This window comes from Lepidochelys olivacea, assembly GCF_965140295.1.
Source record: "Lepidochelys olivacea isolate rLepOli2 genome assembly, chromosome: 2".
Taxonomy (NCBI): domain Eukaryota; kingdom Metazoa; phylum Chordata; order Testudines; family Cheloniidae; genus Lepidochelys; species Lepidochelys olivacea.
Window position 1 is genome coordinate 154,623,891 of NC_140412.1, and position 23,962 is coordinate 154,647,852.

Sequence of the window (23,962 nt, forward strand, 5' to 3'; positions counted from 1 at the left end):
TGCTTAACATTGTTTCACTTAAAGTTGCATTTTTCAGGAACATAACTACAACGTTAAGTGAGGAGTTACTGTATTTTGTTGGTGATGCAGCTACAGACTACATGCAATGGTTTTCAGCAACTCATACAAAAAACACTGCTGCTCTCAGAGCAAATTTACCTTGACAGGTAGGGAAAAGAGTGTATGATAAGACTGGACAAATTCTAATAGTGATGCCTGATATGATGGGAGACATTGTTTTCATACTTGGCTCTTGATGTGTAATATTTGTATAGTTTTTGCAATGACAGGTTCTTGAATAAAGAGCTATTCCTGAGACAATGTTTCCCCTTTTATTTCCTTATCAGATAATGGTTCTGGATCAGGAGAAGGGGGTAAGTACACAGTCACAATTGCACTTGTTTTCTGTTGTAGTACATTTTTGTGTGTACTTTAAGTCTGTTTTAGTTACACTCTTTCCTGTAAATTATGAAAAACAGATAATTTTTAAATTCTTTCAGCATGAAAAACCCAGTGTGGTGTTAGTAATACACAAAAGCCGTTCTATGGCAGTTTGTACCTGTCCCACAATGACTTGCACAAACTGTGGCATAATATCTGTTTGCATCCAGTTACATTTTTGGATCATTCCATTGCCTGCTTTGAACAGTTCTGCCCTGCCTGAGGGAAAGCACGTTTCATGAGGAGCTAGATGAGTCTGCAAGGTATAGAGTTACAATGGTGCTTCTCTAGCATGGACAAGGTCTTAATTACAGCTGACCTAGAGCAGATTTGAATCAATGCTCTCGGGAGAAAAATCCCCTAGGCATCCAGCACCCCTGTGTTGTTTAATATTTCAAAATATCTTTAATTACATTAAAAGTTGCTATTGTGGAAAATGATTATTTACTTTGCTGTGTGACTAAACCCTAAATTGAACTCGCAAGGAGTCAGGAGCTAGCTTTTCTTTTTTATATACTAAGAGGGAACTGGGGCAATATTTATCCTCTTCACCAACAGGTGACAATCATCACTCCATTGCACCAGTTTCCTTTTCTACTCTGCTTTGTTGGCTAGTTGCCTCAGCAACCTCTTGCATCTCCGATATAGAGGATACAGATTATGTTAATTCACCCCATATCTACTGATTTTAACTTGGCTTCCAGTTTTAGAAGAGCTCATGTGTTGATAGAATTCACTCTGATTTCGGTCATACAAAACAAATCTTCTTAAAATTAAGTTTAATTTTTAAAAGCATTTGGCTGGAAGATACCATATGATGACAGAATGATATAGTCTTGTTTCACTCTAGCTCTAGCTGCTTAACTGGGAGTTGCATTGTAGGAAAAGAAACTACAAAAAAAATAAGGCTGGTCTTCAACGTGTCATGTTATTGCTCCATGTCTGACAAAGTGATGGAATCAGTCCTTCCTTGAGTCATTGGAAAATGTTCTGGACAAGAATTCAAGAAGATTATTAAAAAAAAATTTGATATTAAACTGAAGCTACAGTTGAGTACATATCAGTAATTTAAGGTAAAGCATTACATGGATGTTGTAATAATCCTGAGAACAAATATTACAAACCCAGGAAATTCAGAGTTAAAGATAAACTTAAAAGAAATCTGAATGTTAAGGTCTTGAAGTCCACAGTTCCAACACCCAAACAGCCTTAACTCTGCCCTGTAGTGACATCATGCAAGAAGGCTTCTTAGGGTTTTTTTTTTAAAAAAATCTTTGTGTACATTTTATTTCTCCACACACCTCAAGATGTTAAGGGTGTTATGAGGGTAACTTTATTAAAGTTTGTGAAGCATTCATATACTGCAGTGACAGGGGAAAAGTAGGGTACAAGAAGATGAGAGAATCCCTGGTGGAAAAGAAAGGGAGGAGACCCCACTTTGTGTTTGTGGGGGCAAGGAGAATAAACTGAAAGTGACAAAAGGAGAGCCGAACAGGGAACTTAGGTTGGGGAGAAGGAGAGGAAAACAGGGGGATATGCTAATACCAGAGGAGGGAGCAATCCTGGTAGCCACCCCAGTCGCAGCAGAGAGGGTAGCAAGCTACTAGTCTGTCCCTAAGAAGATCTGAACCATTGTGGTTGATGATCTTAGCCTACCCAGGGTCGGGTGGTTTTATGCAAGACAGATACAAAGCTCGAAGAGAATTTTATGTGGTTCCAGATAAGTATTCTGGTATGTTCACAGCATACATAAAGAGAAGTTGGATAAAAAGCATAAAATACTCTTGCTGGAACGTTGCAACATAACACTATGTAATTATTGGGGTTGCTCAGGGCCGGAGTACACCAAGCCCTCAAGATGCTAGTAGTGTGCCAGGTGTATTATGATTTGGAGGCAAGCACTGTAGGTGTTTCAACAGCTAGGTCTTGTAGATGCTAATCCTGATGGGTCCCAGTAACCACTCTGACACATAACTAAGTGAAAGGGTATTTTACTAGGGCTGGCAGGAAAGGGAAAGGTTGCAAATACTGTAGGTACAGAGGCTTAAACAGTTAATGTTCAAAGTGAGTAATATCAATAAATAGTTGGGCCCTGGGGCAGTCCAACTGAGAGTCAGGGTTCTTTGGGCCTAGTGCATGGGATGCCCTCTCCAGTCTCTATTCGAGCAAATCGGAGCTTGCAGGTTTCCAAGCCAGGGTCACTTAGTAGTGTCTCTCTCATGGGGCCCCTCTGCACTGGCTCCCTGCCCAGCAACTGCTGCTCCCCCATAAACTCCATACAAACCTGCACCCTGCTGTAATGTCTAGCAGTCACAATTTGTTTTACACCCAGCTCTGCATACAATTCCTGGAATTCCTCTCTGCATCTTCTGCAGCTCCTGTAGGGTTGCCAGGTGTCTGGTTTTTTACTGAAAAGCCTGGTTGAAAATGGACCCTGAGGACTCCAGTCTGCACCGCCAATCGGGCCATTAAAAGTCCAGTCGGAGGTGTTTCAGGACTAAGGCAGGCTAGTCCCTACCTGTCCTGGCACCGCGCTGCACCCTGGAAGCGGCCAGCAGGTCCGGCTCCTAGGTGGGGGGGGCCACAAGGCTCTGTGCGCTGCCCCCACCCCAAGCACCAGCTCTGCACTCCCATTGGCCGGGAACCACAGCCAATGGGCGGTGCCTGCGGATGGGAGCAGCATGTGAAGTCTCCTGTCCTGCCCCTGCCCTGCCAGGAAAGACAGGGAGCCTGCCTTAGCCCCGCTGACCAGGATCCGCCCAAGGTAAGCCTGAGCCCCTGCCCCAGCCCTGAACCCCTCATCCCCCAGCCCTACCCCAGAGCCCGCACCCCAGCCCAGAGCCCGTACCCCCTCCCACATCCCAACCCCCTGCCTCAACCCACAGCTCCCTCCCGCACTCTGAATCCCTCAGCCCCCATCCCCCAGCCTGGAGCCCCCTCCTGTACCCCAAGCCCCTCATCTCCAGCCCAACCTCAGATCCCGCAGCCCAGCCCAGAGCCCTTACCCCCTCCTGCACCCCAACCCCCTGCCCCAGCCCAGAGCCACCTCCTGCATTCCAAATCCCTCAGCCCCACCTCCCAACCCAGAGCCCCCTCCTGCACTCTGAACCCCTGATTTCTGACCCCACCCTGGAGCCCACACCCCCAGCCCAGAGCCCTCACCCTCTCCCACACCCTGGCCCAGCTCAGTGAAAGTGAGTGAGGGTGGGGGAGAGTGAGCCACCAAGGGAGGGGGAATATAGTGAGCGGGGGAAAGGCCTCAGGGAAGGGGCAGGGCTAGGGTGTTTGGTTTTGTGCAGTTAGAAAGTTGGCAACCCTACTTACTAGCCATGCACCAACTCCTTCCTAACAGAGCCCATACACTTCCTGGTTCAGGACCCTTCTGCATTCCCTTTGTCTGGCCAGAGGAAAGGAAAGTACAGTGGGGAGGAGGCTGATGGGAGTTGTTGTCATCTACTTAGCAGATCCATCACAGCTATTTTATTTCTTAGAATTCAGAAGAACGGAACAATAACACACAAGAACCCAAAATAGAGCAAAAAGCTGGGTGCTCCCAAAAACAGAGGCACAACTCACCCTCTTGTACTTTATGCTGTGTGTCTGCTAAATGACTGCCGATCTTATGCTTACCTATGGATACCCCTAGCCTGCAAGCAGGATCGGGAAGCCCCACCACTTTTTCCCCCCAAAGTGATAGCTTGCAAACTCAGTATAGTCCTCAATTCACTACAGGTTCCAATTTTCAGATGCTAATGGTGGGTAAATGCCAGTTATGTATCTAACTGGTCATGTATGATAGTGTATGCTGTTGTGATAACTGCAAAAACAAAGTATATATGTGTAGCTGATCATACGCAGCTCAGAAAATGTGCATGTTGCTGTCCAGGTCCATGGTAATATTAGTAGATTTTTGCACCTGAGTGGAGTAATGGTAAAAGTCTAAATTCTGCCCTACAATCACCATGAATCTGTCTGTTAGGGTTTCCAGTGCTAAAAGGGGTCATTGTTCAACAGACTGCTGGCACTAGGTATGATTTAAATTTGTGGTGTTGGTTCATGTGGTTTTGTTTCAGTTGCCAGTTCCTTAGTTATTCTGTAACTGGACTCAACACAGAATATCCTCCTACTTGAGAATAGCATCATCTGAAATATAATGGTGTTTGTGCCAAAAGAGCAGATTTGCAACAGGAAAAAGACTTGTTCTACAGTGGATTAGCTCAGACAATGTTTCCCTAAATTGTCATGTATCACAAAAAGGCCAAAGATCATGTAACTACTCTGCTGGACTCTCTCTGCCAAATCATGTTTACTGTCACCAAGATGTTAGAATAAAGCAGTCGGAGTTGTAGCATTTTGCAGTATGCCTGACGGTGAAATGACAGTCATATCATCCACCTATTTTTTCAGCTGTGCCACACTTATCTAGGTTGCCCTTTGACATTTTGGATAAGCGATTTTCAGTCTCTTGTGCTCTCACAACACATCAGCGGTCACAAAAAAATTGCCCATGTTGCTCATGACAGAAGTCTGAACTTAAAATACATTATTTTTATTAACCTTATTGAATTTATGAAATTCAGCTGTAGATCACCTGTGGCTATTAGAGTCCGAAGCCACTTAATATGAGGATGGGATGTTAATTCAGAAGGTAAAGCAGTTTTGAAAATCTCATTAATATGCCTTTATGCCCCCACCTTCCTACTGAAAGAAACATTAGTTACTGAGGCTCATCCCTGAAAATATTGCTTATTTGATACAACAACTGATGATTTGGAACTCTTTAGAATGCATATAAAGACAAGGGGATATTCCATTTTTGGAGGCAAAATTGATGGAGTTTGGGTATTTTCTTTGATGTAGTATTGTTTAATTACAAGGAATGTACAAAGTCCTGATTCTCTGAGTGTAGGAAGAACCATAGACAAAAGGAGTAGTTTTTTAATTTACAGCCCCAAGCTTCTTTTCAGCCAGCACCCCCAACTCAGGATCTTTCTCTAAGTTTCTCTCAAGGTCACACTGTCACCAACTGCTGCTTGGGTTTCTTCATGCTGTCTCTGTCTCTCTCTAGTTCTGTGAGCTCCTGCTTCCCCTCCTCCTCACCCCTCTTCTCTCACACTTCTCTCTCATCCAAAACCATAATCAGCAAACCCCCTCTGCCCACACAATCCAAAACTCATAGGCAGGTTCACAACCCCTTTTGTCTTAGCTGGAAGACTGTGATTAATTTATCTTTACAGTTATGTTAATTGAAGGGTGCATTCATAATCATCAATCTCAACAAAGTTTTTACTCAACCCATAACCATGTGTCACCCAGCTCATAACAATATTATTCAACAATTTTTCTGCTCTGTCAAAACACATCATCTTAATTGTTTTATATTCTTCTTCCAATAAATGTGATTTGTTACTGTTGTTTTCGCTTCAGCAAAATAGAAGTTAGTTTTAAATTTATGTCCCTATCTATCATTTCAGAAAATGGGACGAAGTATACCTGATTTATAACAAAATGAAATCAGTGGGATTATATAGGTTGTAAATCTTGGCAGAATTTGATCCAGTAAATTGAGCAGGAAAATTCTTAGAATGGCCCATCCTTACGAAGAAGCTGGATGGCTAGCTTGCATGCATTTTCATTTTTGCATACCAAGGTATTTTTGTCTCCAAACCTTTTATTTCTAGTGGTACTTAGTGCACAAATTCTACCTAGAGCGACAGTTGTGTACATTCACTGAAGTAGCCTTGGGAAGAGTGATTTCAGTGGGATTGCATAGGAATGACTGAGAAGAGAATGTAGTCTGTTTTTTCACTGTGCTTTCTTAGTGAAAGCTCTCTAATGGATGGGAAAAACCCAGTGAGTAGTGGCTTTTGTAGTGACTCACTGTACCTTACCTGAAGCAGCCCCGTATTTGTAGCCCCATGGTTTTAACCTACTCCAATATACCCTGCTTATTTGCTAAAGGCACTTTAGAGCCAAGCGCTGCATTGGTCCTGCTGCAGGTGAGTCAACTGCAGGAGAACTATAGGGGCCATTGGACCAAATTCTGCCTGGATTTGCAACCTATGCAACCCCACTGGTTCCATTTTGTTGCAAACCAGAGATACTTTTGTATGGCACTTGCAGTGACTAGCAACGTTCAAGTAACCAAGTCCAGATTAGTGAGCCAGTGTGTCGTGTCTGAAGTGGCTTAATGTAGGTCTGAGATGCCACTGGCAAATGATCAAAGTGGGCACTAATTTACAGTGTGGTCCATATTCTGTAAATTTTGGTGTCCACGGTCACATTGTGTATTCTGGCAGCTTCTAGCAGTGTAAGAGATGACAGCATGTGCCATTCGATGTTCTGAAATGGTTCAATACAGACCCTTGTTTCTGAGGAGGTTAAAGCCTGGAAGTTGTTTTGGGGGGGTCAGCAATCAGATGTTTATTCGGTATATTAGCATTATCCCATAATTCTTCCCAGTGAGCCTCAGGATTGAATGAGGATTCTTTAAGAAGGTTTGTGGGATTTCAGATGTGTCTTTGGAAGGTTCTGGAGGTCCTCAGAAGTTGGGAAGTTCAGGCTGGGATGTTCATGGTTTGATTGTACTCACGAGGTGTGTGTGTGTGTGTGTGCGTCAGAGTGGGCAACCATTGAATGGGTGTTGATTTTAATGTTCCCGTTATAATTCTCATTGCAGCATCAGGCTGCACATTGAGAAATATGGTATGTGAACTGCCTGCCCATACTGGAGTGCAATATTCAGTGGTTGAATATACCAGTGCATCGGCACCCACTTCGACCCATGACTTAGGATAGTAGGTAGGGATATGAATTTAAGCCTTTAAAGGGAACTTTTTGGGGGGTGTGGTTGGGTTCCATTTTGTCAAAGTTGTTTATTGTGATGCACAAAGGAGGATTGTAGCCAAGTCAGACAAATTTAAAGGGTGTTATTCAATCTTGTCTTATTTGGAGGGCTTTCTCGGACTGCCATTGGTGGTTGGAGAGTGCAACAGTTCTGAAGTCACCATCTTAGAGGTTTGGTTGGGCTCCAGGGGCCCATCTAAATCTACTGAGATCCCTAGTTGGTCCAAAGTGACAGACAATAGCTCATTTGAGGGGAGATCCTCTGGGCAGTTCTTACGGTTTCTCCACACACCAGAGCTGCTTCTTTTCTGGTTCCAGACAATCCTTAACTTCTCTGCTGAGACTGCCAATGAGGATTTCAATTAGTTCCTGTTTTCGTAGTGTTGCTTTTGTGCTATTGTCAGCTGTTCCCTAGGAACAAGTCTGAAACCACTAATCTATGTCAGATAGGCCATCAAACAGTTATCAGACAGTAATGACTTTGTCAGTTCAGGCCTGCTCTTCAGATTCAGATCACTGACCTCAAGGTGAAAGGTTCCATATTCTAGTACCAGTCTCTTAAACCTTCTAGACCCTCAGAGGGCAAGATTTCTAAGCATCATGCTATGGGCATAGAATTAATTTTTTTCTCTTTCGGTGTAAAAATACATATAGCAAGTGTCTGTTTACCTAAGCAAATGCATTTTATGTATTAAAATAAAATTAATTTTAGACAGATGGCAGCTGGTCAATTCAGGTTTTCAAGCTGAGGAAATAACATGCTTGCAATACAGATAGCGAAGTTAATTGTTATTAAAATAATTTGTTTTGAATTCCCAATCTCTCTGAAATTTAGTATCTAAAGTATCTTGTGATGAAAGTTTGGCAGATTGCTTTTTATAATTAATAAATTGATAGACAGTATGTGCTTTTTAGTAGACTACCATCTGTTCCTTACCCTCCTTGGGCACAACAGTTACCCAGGGTTGTCACACACTCAGGCGTGTGTCAACATACAGATTTCAAAACCTTTATATTTTATAAATTTCAAAAGCTTGAATTTTTGGAGCTTTCTAAACATGTCAGTTACAGAAGGTGGAAAAGGATAATGTGACTTTGCATTTCTATAGCACCTCCAATCTGAGAGTCTCAGAGTGATTTACAAACATTACAGGCCTGATTCTGTCCTGAATAGTGCCTTAAACCCCTATTAGCTCCATTTATTTCTGTAAGTTAGTAAAAGTGGCAACAAAACAAAATCTCACAACACGGTTGTGAGGCAAGGAAAGGAGACAAATATAGAGGGCCTGACTGTGCAGCCTTTAGCATTTACACAGGTAGTGACTTCTGGGTGAGTGATCTCCTGGGTTAGTGCTTGCTATCCTGAGTAAGGGTATCACAATCAGGACCATGGAGAGGCTAAGAGACAGATGTCTGGCCCTTACCTGAAGGGGCAAGGAATGAGGAACCCACTCCGCACTGTGTGGTCCTTGTAAGAACTTGGCATAATGGTATTGCCTTTGTTCATGAAAGTGCAGGGACTGCTCCCTCATCACTCTTCTGGGCATATGGTGACTTTCCGACCTCCTCACTATCATATGTTGGTGCATAGTTTGTCAAATGCATATTTTTGAAGTTGTTTAGCTTCCCTTTGGAGCATCAGGAACTGGCTCCTGAGGAAACAGATCACAGGAGTAGTTGAATATTAGTCTATTCCTCCATGGTGATTCTTATGCAGTCAGAGAAAACTCATCAAATGCTACCAGAAATGTTAACTTTGTCTGAGATAACTCATTGTTAATGCATAAGAACACTGTTTGTGAGTTAAGTTTGCCAGATATGTAATATACCTAACACAGAACTACAAAAGGAAGGAAAAGAAAAATGAAAGCATCTAACATACCCTCTACTCCTCCACCCTGAGTCACATGCCTCATCACTAGAACAACCACCGGACAACACAATCCTACCTTTATTCTGCCTCAGGAGGCGTGTCAGTCTTCAAACTCCCCCCTTCCCCAAACTCAGAACCACACTAAACGGAGATGATGTCTCTCCTGCCATTATCTATAGTGATCTCATGGTCGAAGGCAAAGGTGCTGGGAGACTGGCCTCCTACTGGGGCAGAGCTAAGGTTGCTGTGTGGTATTTTATGGTGAATGATGGATGTTCCATCAGTGAGGTGTGGATCTCTAGATGGAAGAGGAGAACTCTGCTCCTAAACTGGCTAAACAGTTTGACAGTGAACAGGATCTTCCACATTGGTAACCATTCCTTACACAAAGACTAGAGCACACAAGCCAGCAGAAAATTCAACTTTATTGAAAGGTATGAAAATTCAGAATAAATATGCTGTTTTTCATATAAAACAAAGGGTATGTCTACACTGCATTCAGAGGTGTGACTGCAGTATGTGTAGACATACCCAAGCTAGCTTTGATCAAACTAGCTTGAATACCAATAGCCATGAAGCTGCAACAACACAGGCTAGCTGCTCAAGTACATGCCCAGGTCACGAGCAGGCTTATATAGCCCATGCTGGCACAGTTTTGTTGCTATTTTTATTGGACTTAGCTTGATCAAAGCTAGCTCAGGGATGTCTACACATGCTACAGTCAACTTCTGATTGCAAAACAGAACACAGCCTTAACTAAGGCATCATAATAGCGTTTCCATAATCTGTCAATCAGACAAGTCACTAGATCGTAGCCTTCAGCTACAGCCTGTAGTAAGGGTGTTGTGGTGCTACACTGCCTCAAGGAGGTGCATTCAGAGGCATTTTGGAGACATCCTAGTTGTGCTGAGAGGAGCACAATAGGAGACACCCGTCTTAAGAGGTGCAGCACACAACATGGTCAGCATGCAGGAGTGATAGAGCTCTGGTTCCCCGTATTTCCCAACCCATTTTAGATAAGTCGCTCTTAAGAGGGATACCTCTCTAGCAGCATTTGTATTCAGAACACAGAGGCTTCAGCTCTTAGTAGGGGGTGCAGGTCAGAGAGCAGTCCTTTCTGCATGGTCACATAAAGACTGGCTACAACTTAACCATAAACACTAGTCACTCCACTCTGGTACAGTGTATTTATATTTCAGTTTCATAATATTGGATTGTGACTTTAGGCACAGCCCTGAACAAAGTGTGGGTATGTATGCTGCACTATCCTGGGGTAGCCCTGGAAGACATTCAGACTCAGAGAGTATATCTACAACAGCAAAGAAAACCCCGCGGCTGGTCACAGGGCTGTTTCAGTGGTGTGTAGACTTCCAGGATTAGGCTGGAGCCTGATCTCTGGGACCCTGCTACCTTGCAGGGTCCTAGAGCCCGGGCTTCAGTCTGAGCCCAGACATCTACACAGCAATGAAGCAGCCTAAGCCCCAGGAGCCTGAGTCAGCTGGCACAGGCCAGCCATAGAGGTCTAGTTGCTGTGTAGACATAACAAGAGATCAACCCCGGGCTGCTGTGTATGTGTGTGTGTATGTTAATTTGATGGTGGCCTGAGACTGTGAAAAGAGGGAACAAATGAGCATTCATTGAGAACAAAATCAGGATGCTGAGAACAAAATTAATCAAGACAACACAGGATGTGAACAGAAGAAGTTCTTTAATTGCCTATGCTCCAGGGCCAGGAGCCTGGGTAATAAACAAGAGGAATTGGAATTGCTCATTTATGAGCATAAATTCAATCTAGTTGGTATTACTGAAACCTAGTGGGATGATTAGCATGACTGGAATGTAGAAATCAATTATTATAACCCATTTAGGAAGGATCGAGTAGGTAAAAGGGGAGGGAGAGTAACATTCTGTCAAAAATGGCATTACGTGTTTCTGAGTCACTGACAGCTTGGAAGAAAATGATCTTGAATGTTTATGGATCAAAATCCCCACAGATAAAGCACAAGATTGGTACTAATTGTTGTCTGCTACAGACCACAAAATCACATTAGAGAACAGGATGACCAGCTCCCTAAGAACCTATCTTTAATGTGGGGGGGTGGGAGGGGTGAAAGAGGGGGGATCTCTGTGATCATGAAGGACTTTAATCTGAGTGACACATGTTTAGGCCTGGAAGGATTAGATTTTTATTAGTAATGTTGGTAAGCATTGATTTCACTGTACACACACAAACCGATAGATATTTCTATTGATAATAACACAAATGTTAGCACAGTTTGTTTTAAGGATATTTACTGTGTATATTTTGATATGTGATGTTTTATGTTTTAACAAACATATACATGTATAAACATGTATAAAGCTTTAACTTCTTGAATCTCCACATCTACTGTCATTAAGTTGTCTGTTCCCCCCATAATTTCTTGCAACTGTGAAAACTTAGTGATTAAAAATAGAAAATATGCATAAAAATAAGCATCAGTATTAGCCTCATGCTGAGCAGTCCTTTCGAATGAGAGGAGATATGCCTCTACGTCATCTCCTGATGTCATCTTTGGCAGACAACCAGTGGTCCTCAGGGTTCGCATCCCGTCGGACCCCTGGCCTGGGTGGTGGGGATCTTCAGCTAGTCCACCACCTCTCTCAAGAGGGCACGATCTTGGGTCGCCTGGCTCATCAATAATTGATTGGTTTCCTGCTGTAGCCGTATAGACTCCTGTTATGCCATTGCCTGAACCCGGGTGGCCTCCTGCTGGGCTACCATGGCTTGTACCAGAGCTCTTACCACCTCCTCCATTGTGGTACAAAGCAAACAAACCAAAACAAAAAAAAATCCAAAACCCCAGTGCACTTTTTAAAAAAAAACCTTTCTTCCGCCATGCTGTGAACGAAGTCCCACTCCTGACACTAGTTGTGACAAAGCTCTGTTCTAGTCTCCGTGGGTCCCGCATTTCCTGGTGGATTTCGCTAGCCTCAGAGGCTCACTGTGACCCTCCATGTAACCCTTCTCTCGCTAGAGACAAAGGTCACAGTCTACTGAGCCATTTTCATCATAAGCCAGCGAGGGAGGTGAGAAGAAGTTATCTTTCCTTGCACAGTCTCTATTGTCTCCCAGTCTCAGTGATTAATCAGGGGACAAAGGGGGAGGGGGGAGAGCCTGGGCCCACCCTCTACTCCAGGCTCCAGCCCAGGGACCCAATAGTATCAGCTATGGTAGCTGACCTTTTAGAAACATGGCATGTACAATTCCCTGGGCTACTTCCCCCACAGCAGGAGCAGTGGGCCAGCATTCTCGCCCCTTTTTGTGTGGAGAGGCCCAGAAGGCCTACTTTGACTTGCCTGCCACGGATGCCACTGACTCTTCCCGTCTGAAAGCAGAGATCCTAGCACGATCAGGGGTAACGGCAGCAGTAAGGACCCAGAGATTCCATGAGTGGAAATACCAGGAGAACAAACCCTCGAGGTCCCAGCTATTCGACCTCATACACCTCTCACGGAAGTGGTTAGAGCCCAAGGTGTGCAGGTCAGAGGAGATTTTGGAGACCCTGGTCATAGACCATTACATGCGGGGACTGCTGCCAGATCTCTGCAAATGGGTAGGCCAGAACGATCCATCCACGTATGGCGAGATGATCACGCTGGTAGAAAGACGAATGACAGCCAGGGAACTGACCCGACTGCCCAAGGAAGGCCCCTTTCAAAGCAAGCACCCGACCCCAAACCTGGAAGTTTGGGCAGCCAAACCCCGGGGAGTCCTAGGTGGAAGAAGGGGGGGCCGAAAACCAGCAGGGACCCCAGAAGGAAGGGATTGGCCTGAGTGGGGGGAACCCTGGGACTAAACCCCCTAATGCCCGGGATAGGGAGTGATTAAAAGCAATTATAGATGTTATGCATGTGGGGAGTGGGGAGACACAGCAGCACAGTGTCCCAGCACTGAGGAGCCTATGCAATGTAACTTGGGGAATTGGGAGGTCCCATGCTCCTTATCCACCTCACGGGAGTCGGATTAGCCCCGCATAAGTACACCAGGCCAGTGAGGATAAATGGAGCAGAGACTACAGCGCTTGTGGACTCTGGGAGTGCTATCACCCTCATATCGGGTAACCTGGTAAAAAGTAGTCAGCTGCTACAAGCCAAATGCATAGCAGTGATGTGCGTGCATGGGGCCGTGAGCCATTACCCCACCATCCCAGTGGAGATAGAGGTTCAGGGAAACCCCATTGAGGTGACCAGGGGCGTAGTTCCTAAACTCACATATCCTGTAGTCATTGGGAGGGACTATCCAGGGTTTGATAATTTACTCCCCCTGGAGAGGCTGGAGGGAGGTGGGGACCCTGAGGACAGCAACTCGTCACCAGAAGAATGTCAACCCCCGAGGTTCGCTGAGATTTCTCAGGATCTGTTCTCAGCCACCGAAAAGACCCGGAAGACAAAACAAGAGAGGAAGGCCGCGAAGGCATTGGGAACCCAGATACTGACCCAGGGCCAGAAGATTTCCCTAGTAGGCAGATGGACGCACACAGCCAACAGAGAAACTTCCACCACAGAAGGTGAGCCAGAGGCTGCCTCCAGCCATGACGGCAGCGAGCCGTTGGAAGAAGCAGAAGCCAGACCCTGGGAGCTTGGGCAGGTTAGTCCTGGGAGAGAGACTTTTGGGAGGGACCAGGCAGAGGACCCCAGATATGATAACATCAGGAAAGAGGTGGCCAAGATTGATGGGATACCCGTGGATGGGAAGGTCCGGGGTCCCCGGACCTTCCCCTATAGTGAAAAAAGATCTCCTGTACCGCGTGGTGCAAATGTAGGAGCAAGAGATCCAACAACTTCTGGTGCCACGAAAACATCAAAAAGCCATATTGAGTCTCGCCCACAGTCACCTGTTTGGAGGACACCTAGGGGTAGAGAAAACCCAGACACGGATCCTGCGGAGGTTCTTCTGGCCAGGAGTACATGAAGATGTCCGGCGATACTGCACCTCTTGTCCAGAGTGTCAGTTACATAGCTCTCGCCCATACTTGCAGGCTCCTTTGATACCTCTTCCAATAATAGAGGTTCCTTTCGAACGGATAGCCATGGATCTGGTAGGGCCCCTAGAGAAGACAGCTTGGGACCACCAACATGTGCTTGTTGTACTGGACTATGCAACCTGGTACCTGGAAGCTGTTCCCCTGCGCAATGCAGCTTCCAAGACAATAGCTAAGGAGCTAGTATAGATCTTTGCCCGGGTTGGGCTACCCAAGGAGATATTGACTGATCAAGGGACACCTTTCATGTCCAAGTTGATGAAAGATCTCTGTTCATTGCTCCATGTACAAGCCCTACGGACCTCTGTATACCACCCGCAAACAGATGGCCTTGTGGAAAGATTCAATAGGACCCCCAAGGCCATGATCAGGAAAGTGGTGAGCCGGGATGGGAAAGACTGGGATACCCTATTGCCTTACCTCATGTTTGCCATCCGGGAGGTTCTGCAAGCCTCCACGGGTTTCTCTTCATTCGAACTACTATATGGGCACCACCCTCGGGGCATATTGGATATAGCCAGAGAAGCCTGGGAAGAGGAGCCAAATCCTGGAAGGAACATAGTTGAGCATGTACTGCAGATGAGAGATCGGATAGTCTGAGTTACGCCCATTGTACGGGAAGACTTGGAGAGAGCACAGGAGACCCAATGAACCCACTTGGAGAAAGTTGAGGCAGTTCTGTGCACCTTAACGCGGGCTGGCCTCACTGCTAATGTGCCATAGGGCTAGCCATAGCTAATGCTAAATGCACCATAGGGCTAGCAGAGGCTAGGTACCTGGGATATATTGTGGGAAGGGGTATAGTGAAGCCCCAAATGAATAAGCTAGAGGCAATTCAAAACTGGCCCTGGCCGACCCGTAAGAAGCAGGTCCATGCATTCCTAGGCATGGTAGGCTACTACTGACGTTTTATTCCCCACTTCGCCACTAGGGCAAGTCCCCTAACGGACCTGGTGAAGGCCTGAGGTCCAGACATGGTAAAGTGGACCGACGCAGCAAAGGAGGCATTTACAGACCTTTGGACGGCCCTCTATAATGACCCCGTACTCATAGCCCCGGACTTTAACAGGGAATTTATTTTACAAACAGACGCTTCCGAGGTGGGGGTGGGGGCAGTTCTGTCACAAGTGGTGGGAGAAGAGGAACACCTGATCCTCTACCTAAGCAGAAAGCTTCTCCCAAGAGAAGACTCTCACAGTAGTCGAGAGAGAATGCCTTGCTGTCAAATGGGCTATGGAGACACTGTGTTATTACCTCTTAGGCCGGCGATTTACTCTTGTGACGGACCATGCACCCCTCCAGTGGATGCAGCAAAATAAGGAAAAGAATGCAAGGGTCACCAGGTGGTTCTTATCCCTCCAACCATTCCAGTTCCGCATACGGCACAGGGCTGGATGCCACCATGGCAACGCTGATGGTCTGTCATGAGCATACTGCCTGGCATCCCAAGTTGCCCAACTCTATGGTGTTGAGCAGAGGGGGGGGATATGTGACGGGGCAAGGCCAAATGGCTATAGAAAAGTAGTGGGAAATAGATACATTAGCTCCAGGCTAAACAAATCCCTGGTACCAGGATAAGTGAAATGGCAGCTGCTCCAGGTCAATTAAGACACTTGGGGCCAATTAAGAACTTTCCAGAAGGTAGGGAGAATGCTAGGTTGATTGGGACACCTGAGGCCAATCAGGAACTGGCTGAAACTAGTTAAAAGCCTCCCAGTTAGTCAGGTGGGTGTGCATGTCCGGAGCTGTGGGAGGAAGTTGTGCTGTTGGAGAGACTGAGTAGTACACACCATATCAGGCACAAGGAAGGAGGCCCTGGGGTAAGGGTGAAGTGGAGCTTGAGGAAGTGAGGGTTGCTGTCGGGGAAGTAGCCCAGGGAATTGTACGTCATGTTTCTAAAAGGTCAGCTACCATTGCTGATACTATTAGGGTCCCTGGGCTGGAGCCCGGAGTAGAGGAATGGCCCGGGCTCCCCCACACCTTTGCCCTTTGATTAATCACTGAGACCGGGAGACAACAGAGACTGTGCAAGGAAGGATAACTTCCTCACCTCCCTCACTGGCTTATGATGAAAATGGCTCAGCAGACTGTGACCCTTGTCTTTAGAGAGAGAAGGGTATGTGGAGGGTCACAGTGAGCCTCTGAAGCTAGCGAAATCCACCAGGAAATGAGGGACCCACAGAGGCAAGGACAGAGCTTTGTCACAATATATATATCGATTAAGGTGGGCTATTATCAGCAGGAGAAAAAAAACTTTTGTAGTGATAATCAGGATGGCCCATTTCAAACAGTTGACAAGAATTTTCCCCCTACTGTTACTCACACCTTCTTGTCAACTGTTTGAAATGGGCCATCCTGATTATCACTACAAAAGTTTTTTTTCTCCTGCTGATAATAGCCCACCTTAATCGATTAGTCTCATCAGAGTTGGTATGGCAACCCCCATTTTTTCATGTTCTCTGTATGTGTGTGTATATATATATATATATATATATATATATATATATATATATATATATATATATATATATATATCTTCCTACTGTATTTTCCACTGCAAACATCTGATAAAGTGGGCATTGGTCCATGAAAGCTTATGCTCAAATAAATTTGTTAGTCTCTAACGTGCCACAAGTACACTCCTCATTCTTTTAGCTGTTTTGCTTAGCAAAGAGAAGGTTATAAGGTGATTTGATTACAGTCTATATGTTCCTACATTAGGAATAAATATTTAATAATGGGCTCTTCAGTCTAGCAAAGATATAACATGATCCAAAGGCTGGAAATTGAAAGTAGACCAATTCAGACTAGACATAAAGTGTAAGTTTTTAACACTGAGGTAATTAACCGTTAGAACAAATTATCAAGGGTCATGGTGGATTCTCCATCATTGACCATTTTTAAATCAAGACAGGATGTTTTTCTAAAAGATCTGCTCTAGGAATTATTTTGGGGAAAATTCTATGGCCTGGAAGTCCTAGTCTACAGGAGGTCAGACCAGATTGTTGCAGTTGGTCCCTCTGGCCTTGAAATCTATGATAGAAGAATGTTGATAAATTGGAGAGGGTTCAGAGAAGAGCCATGGGAATAATTAAAAGATTGGAAAACATGCCTTATGGTGCAAGACTCAAGGAGCTCAATCTATTTAGCTTAACAAAGAAAAGCTTAAGGGGTGACTTGATCACAGTTTATAAATACATATGTGGGGAATAGAAATTTGATAATAGAGGACTCTTAATCTAGCAGACAAAGGCATAATAAGATTATGGCTAGAATTTGAAGATAGACAAATTCAGACTAGAAATGAGATTTGAATTTACAATAATTAGGATAATTAACCATGGAACAATTGACCCAGGGTTTGATAGATTCTCCATCTGTGGAAACTTTAAAATCAAGATTGGATGTTTTTCCAAAAGGTGTGCTCTAGTTCAAACAGGAATTGATTCAGGGAAGTCCTATGGCCTGTGCTACACAGCAGTGGTTCTCAAAGCCAGTCTGCCGCTTGTTCAGGAAAAGCCCCTGGCGGGCCAGACTGGTTTGTTTACCTGTCGCGTCTGCAGATTTGGCCAATCGCGGCTCCCACTGACCGTGGTTCGCTGCGCCGGGCCAATGGGGGCTGCAGGAAGCGGCGCAGGCCAAGGGACATGCTGGCTGCCCTTCCCGCAGCCCCCACTGGCCTGGAGCAGCGAACCGCAGCCAGTGGGAGCCGCGATCGGCCGAACCTGCAGACGCGGCAGGTAAACAAACCGGTCCAGCCTGCCAGGGGCTTTCCCTGAACAAGCGGCAGACCGGCTTAGAGAACCACTGCTATACAGGAGGTCAGACTAGATTATGACAATGGTCCCTTCTGTCTTTATAATCTATGAATCTATCACTCTGAATTTATATCAACTATAAATTATTGCATCCAGCTCTCCTCATGCTTTTTCAGCTGTGCTGGCAACTGAGTAAGAAATGGAGCCAAGACTTTACTCATCTCTTTGTCTATCTAATCCCAGTTTATCTGCTCCAGGTGCATCTAGACCTAAGGTCCAAGAAGCCATGTAGGTACAAGGGGGCTTCTTCCTCTTCCATACTCCCAGGCATGCTGCATTTAAGGGATACCAACAACTTAGAATTTACATTTCTGGCATAATTTGTTTAACTGGCTATTGTTACAAATAGCACATGACCACTATAAGAGAAGGAGATGAGAGAAAATACTTTTCTCTGTTACTAACTTTATCTTTGACAACATTTTGTATTTTGTATAGTCAATTTCACTGTTTCAGTATAGTCAGTTTCCCCTGTTTGAGTCTTTTTAAAGTCAACAAAACAGAGAAAAACACTTTAAAAGTAGGAAAATGTGGTTGTAAAAACCACCAAAATTGGCAGTGTGACTCAGGGACAGGTTAGTATCTGAAATTATTTTAAACAATTTTTTTTAATCACTGTATTGTGATGTTAGAGTGTTCCTTTAATGGTATTATTGAGATTGAAAATTTAGCTGCAGAACTCCAAATGTAAAAAAAAAAAAATACTGTAGGAAATTAAATTAACCACATTATTTTAAACTATTTCTCTGCAATATTATTTTTATTCCAGTATGGAAAAAATTGTGTTCTTAAAAGGATAAAGACAGATTTAATTCTTTAAGGTGCACTCATCATACACATAAATGTATTATAAAATATAACTAGACACAGCTTTGGTTGTGTTTGATAATTTTATATTTATATTGCCCATCCAACATTAAAATGTGTTTCATTTTTAATGTGTGTGTTTGGCTCAAGTAGATTTTATATTTAGCTTTAACTTGGCCACTAATAAAGGCAAGAAAGCTGAGACAGTAGTTTAGAAAAAATGTGAGCTTTGAAATATGAAACATGTTTTCATATTCTGCTTTCCTGGGGAGTTTTTAATTTAGAATCAATTAACAGAAATATAAGTCATTATGGTGTATAAGGATCCTGTAGTGTGTAGAGATTCACGGTGATCTGACATGCAATGTTTGACATGTAATAATGCCTTTAAAATACACCATGTCCTTCTAACAATGCAGTACTTTTGGCCCAGTGAAATTTTTGTACCTCTGAAGATCTTAATATTCTTATGGTTACATTGTTCTGCACTTTGAATTTGAAAACTATATTTTTCTTGATCAGCTTGATATTTTTTATGAACTCGTGGAGAGAAAAAAAGAGAACACCATTTACTATGATATTCCACCAAATGTGTCATAACAGTTATAAATTGTTATAAACAGCTCAGGATTAAACAAAGACTGTGAATGGCTAGCCAACTACAAAAGCAGTTTCTCCTCCCTTGGTGTTCACACCTCAACTGCTAGAAGAGGGCCTCATCCTCCCTGATTGAACTAACCTCGTTATCCCTAACCTGATGCTTGCTTGCTTGTATTTATACCTGCCTCTGGAAATTTCCACTACATGCATCCAACAAAGTGGATATTCACCCACAAAAGCTTATGCTCCAATACGTCTGTTAGTCTATAAGGTGCCACAGGACTCTTTACTGCTTTTACTGATCCAGACTAACACGGCTACCCCTCTGATACTTGACAGTTATAAATTAGGCATCTATCAAATTCTAGATATCCTACATCAGAACATTGTGGATCTACATTTTCCTCCCATGTGACTGATGAGCTGTGATGTCAGTGTGAACCACAAGAATAATTCTGTTGCCTGTAGGACCAATATTTTTGAACCTTGGAGATGTGTTCTATCTTCTACAGGAAGTTCCATTTCTATCAGTATCTTATCAGGATAATGCTCTGGGTCTTCTGTATGTCCTAAACCACTGATGATGATAAGCATGAAAAGGAATAGGCTGGAACTATGAGAAATTAGTATAATCTAGTACAAAGTAGAAGAAAATCTATCCTCAGGGACGTAGAGGAAAAAATCATTACATGTAACAAGTAGTTATATGGAACTATGTCTATAATTACAGAACTTCAATTAAAATTTTTTCCTTTCTTTCTGCTTGGCTATGTATACATTCTTTACATGAACATCATTAAATTACCAGTCAAATGGTATTAAAAGGTGCATGTTTTATATGGTGTTAGTGTCAAATAAAGTTTCCTTAAAATGAGCTAGTATGTATATTAGTGTTGGATTTAGAGAACTGAGGAAAATCAATAGCAAATCACTCTGTACAACAATAAAGGAGTAGTAAATAGCAAATGAAGCAATGGTTTTTGTTTGGTTGGTTTTTTTGTTTTTGTGTGCTATCTTGTAATTGTTATCACTCTATCAAACTTTAGTTGTTGCCCAATTTTGGAAGAAGTAATACTAGTGAAGCTAATGACTGTGGTATAAATACATGACAACGCTATGCCTACAAGCTGCTTTCCTGTTGAAAGGCAAGCTGCCATAAATATAAAGGGAAGGGTTACCACCTTTCTGTATACAGTGCTATAAAATCCCTCTGGCCAGAGGCAAAGTCCTTTTACCTGCAAAGGGTTAAGAAGCTCAGGTAACCTGGCTGGCACCTGACCCAAAATGACCAATGAGGGGACAAGATACTTTCAGATCTGGAGGGGGGGAAAAGGCTTTTGTCTGTCTGTGTAATACCTTTGCTGGGAACAGATCAAGGATGCAAGCCCTCCAACTCCTGTAAAGTTCGTAAGTAATCTAGCTAGAAAATGCATTCGGTTTTCTTTGTTTTGGCTTGTGAAATTTGCTGTGCTGGAGGAAATGTGTATTCCTGTTTGTGTGTCTTTTTGTAACTTAAGGTTTTGCCTAGAGGGATTCTCTATGTTTTGAATCTGACTGCCTGTAAGATTATCTTCCATTCTGATCTTAGAGTTGTTCTCTTATCTTTTTTGTTCTTCTAATAAAGTTCTGTTTTTTTAAGAATGTGACTAGGTTTTTTTGGGCCTTAAAAATCCAAGGCTGGTCTGTGCTCATCTTGTTTATTCTCAACCCTCCCCAGGAAAGGGGGTGTAAGGGCTTGGGGGGATATTTTGGGGAAATAGGAACTCCAAGTGGTCCTTAGCTGAGTGTTGGTTTGTTAAAGCACTTGGTGGTGGCAGCGTTTTACCTAATCTAAGGGCAAAGACTTTGTGCCTTGGGGAAGTTTTAACCTAAGCTGGTAAAATAAGCTTAGGGGGTCTTGCATGTGGGTCCCCACATTTGTACCCTAAAGTTCAGAGTGGGGGAAGGAACCCTGACACAAGCTAATTTGCGTAGACAGAGTCATAGCATAATGTAAAAGAAGTCATATTTTCTGATGACACTGCCTTGTTTTATTTAGAGTATGAAGGATCTGGAACAGAAGTTCACAGAAAACACTCCAAATGTGGGGCTTGCAAGTACAGGGCTGAGTGTGATGAAGATGCAGAAAATGTTGGGTAAGTAATAAGTTTCCTTCCAAAAAAGAAAAGAAAAAGATAAAATCATGATAATATTCCTGACAGTAATCTTCACTTTTAATATGTGAAATCTTGCAGCTATTTGGTAGAATTGCATGTGAATATATGTAAACAAGGAGCTACATGTAAGGATTTATTTTCTGCTTTACTTTAAAGCCTTCACAAATGGTTTATACTTCATTGGCACAAATATCGCATTTCAGCTTGATTTCTGATTAAGGACATTATAAATACATTATTAAAATATGAATAAATAAAGGAGTCTATCAATATCATTACAATAAATAGCTTTAATGATTTTTTTTTAAATTCAGGTAAGAAGGAATAAGGAATCTTTAAAAAAAAAAGAAATCAGAAAAATGTTAGTCCACTTCTCAGTTCAGATTTATTATCTACTGTAGCCCATAAAATGGTACAGGCTTTTGTCAAGGCTGTCATTTCTGTCAAAATAAACTTCAGATCAAAATATTGAGCGGAACTGGGGATCTGATTCAGTAATTTTTTTCTAGGTCATTGTGACATTTGACCTCTGAAACACATCTTTGGGAAACCCCTCTTATGAAAAGAAAAATATCTGTCAGTTGTCAAAGTAAAGGACCATGCAAGGAATAGTTTTTAGAGAATTTTAAAGAAAATACATAGTGCACAAGCAAATGTGCAAATTAGATTACATTGAGGCCCTGATTACACTACATCATATTTATATTGCATCTGACAATATATTTAGGCTGTTAGCACTGTCCTCTAAGACAGTGGTTCTCAAAGCCGGTCTGCTGCTTTTTCAGACCTGTTTGTTTACCTGCTGTGTCCGCAGGTTCGGCCGATCGCGGCTCCCACTGGCCACGGTTTGCTGCTCCAAGCCAATGGGGGCTGCGGGAAGGGCGGCCAGCATGTCCCTTGGCCCGCGCCGCTTCCCGCAGCCCCATTGGCCTGGAGCGGCGATCGGCCGAACCTGCGGATGCAGCAGGTAAACAAACCAGTCCAGCCCGCCAGGGGCTTTCCCTGAACAAACAGCAGACCAGCTTTGAGAACCACTGCTCTAAGGTACCAAACTATGTGTTGTCATGCAAGAGACAGCTCCTCAGAGTGGCCCTACAGGCTTTAGTCCTTTAGGCTTTGGGAAGAAAGAAGTTAAAAGGTTTTGCATTCCAGATTCGCAAGTAGTCATACATTAGCATTGCAGTGCTGAAGGAGGTTATCTTTAGTGTCTGCTGTATGGTGAATACTGGCTTTATGGTTGCTGAGGCTCTGGGTAAGGTGTTGTGGGAAATATCATACCATTGCCTTCCAGGCCTCGCTCTGGTTGTACAGGTTAGTGATATTTGTGATGTTGTTGTAGCCATGTTGGTCCCAGGATATGAGAAAGACCAGATGGGTGAGGTAATGTCTTTTATTGGACCCACCTCTGTTGGGGAGAGAGAAAGACGAGCTTTCGAGCTGACACACACAGAGCTCTGCTCCAGACTTGAAGAAGTTGGTCCAAAAAAAGATACTATTTCACCCATCTTGTCTCTCAGGTTAGTGACAGGCACACACACAATCTGCCAAGTCCTCTGAGCATTCCCCTGTAGTGTCCAGCCTCTGTTCCACTGAACACTCTCAAAATTCTTAGATCCCCTTTTCCCTAAGGAATAATATACCTCAGCTCACCAGTTTTAAGTCAGGGTCACCACTCCACTCAACACACAGCACTTAGATATATTTATACTATAAACAAAAATAAGTATATTGTCAAGGAATAGAGATTCAAATGATGGGAAGTAAAAATATTGGAAACAAATAGTTACATATAAAACAAAATCATAACATCCTTTCTAGAGCCTAAACTTAACTCACAGGATGTTCCCTTTTTCCTACAGAATAGCCTACCCAAAGTCTCTGCACCCCCAGATAGACCAGACCAGACCAAACCTTTGATCTGCACCTGAAAATAGGGTCCCACCCTCTGTGCTGTTTACTTCTTCCTGTTGATTTTCCTCTGAAGTCTTCACAATCTTTGAAGTAGCTTTTGACTCAGTATGCTAACAGGTTGCTATGATAACACACACAATGGGCAACCACGGAGATAAGTGTTTCCCAGCTCCTGTCTGGAGAAGCTTGTCTCAAGGCATGACTTTTGTTAACTGCAGACTTCAAGAACATGATTTTTAGTATCTATACCTAGCTCCTCACTTATGTTCCATACATACCTCTTGCAATGATTATGATGACCAGCGTAATGTAGACTGACATTAGAAACCTTACATGACGTTCTTTTGGTGAACCCAGGTGGTTCCTGTCACCCTGTGTGCTCAGCCAGTTGGCATCAAGAGGTTTCTGGGTCACAGATACGTACACACAAGGGGAAGGATTAAGATTGCCTGTGCAACCCTTAATCCTAGTGCTTCCTAACTTTTG

The 23,962-nt window shown here is 43.5% G+C and overlaps 1 protein-coding gene across 1 annotated transcript in view; it reads left to right on the forward strand.

The window, feature by feature from the left end:
• The window catches only part of TMEFF1 (transmembrane protein with EGF like and two follistatin like domains 1), a 216,845-nt gene that overhangs the window by 140,627 nt on the left and 52,256 nt on the right, over positions 1-23,962 (forward strand). Inside the window, exons 4-5 of the mRNA XM_084620250.1 lie at positions 348-374; positions 21,448-21,544. Of these exons, the coding sequence (XP_084476376.1) occupies positions 348-374; positions 21,448-21,544 (124 nt within the window). The remainder of the gene's footprint in view (positions 1-347; positions 375-21,447; positions 21,545-23,962) is intronic.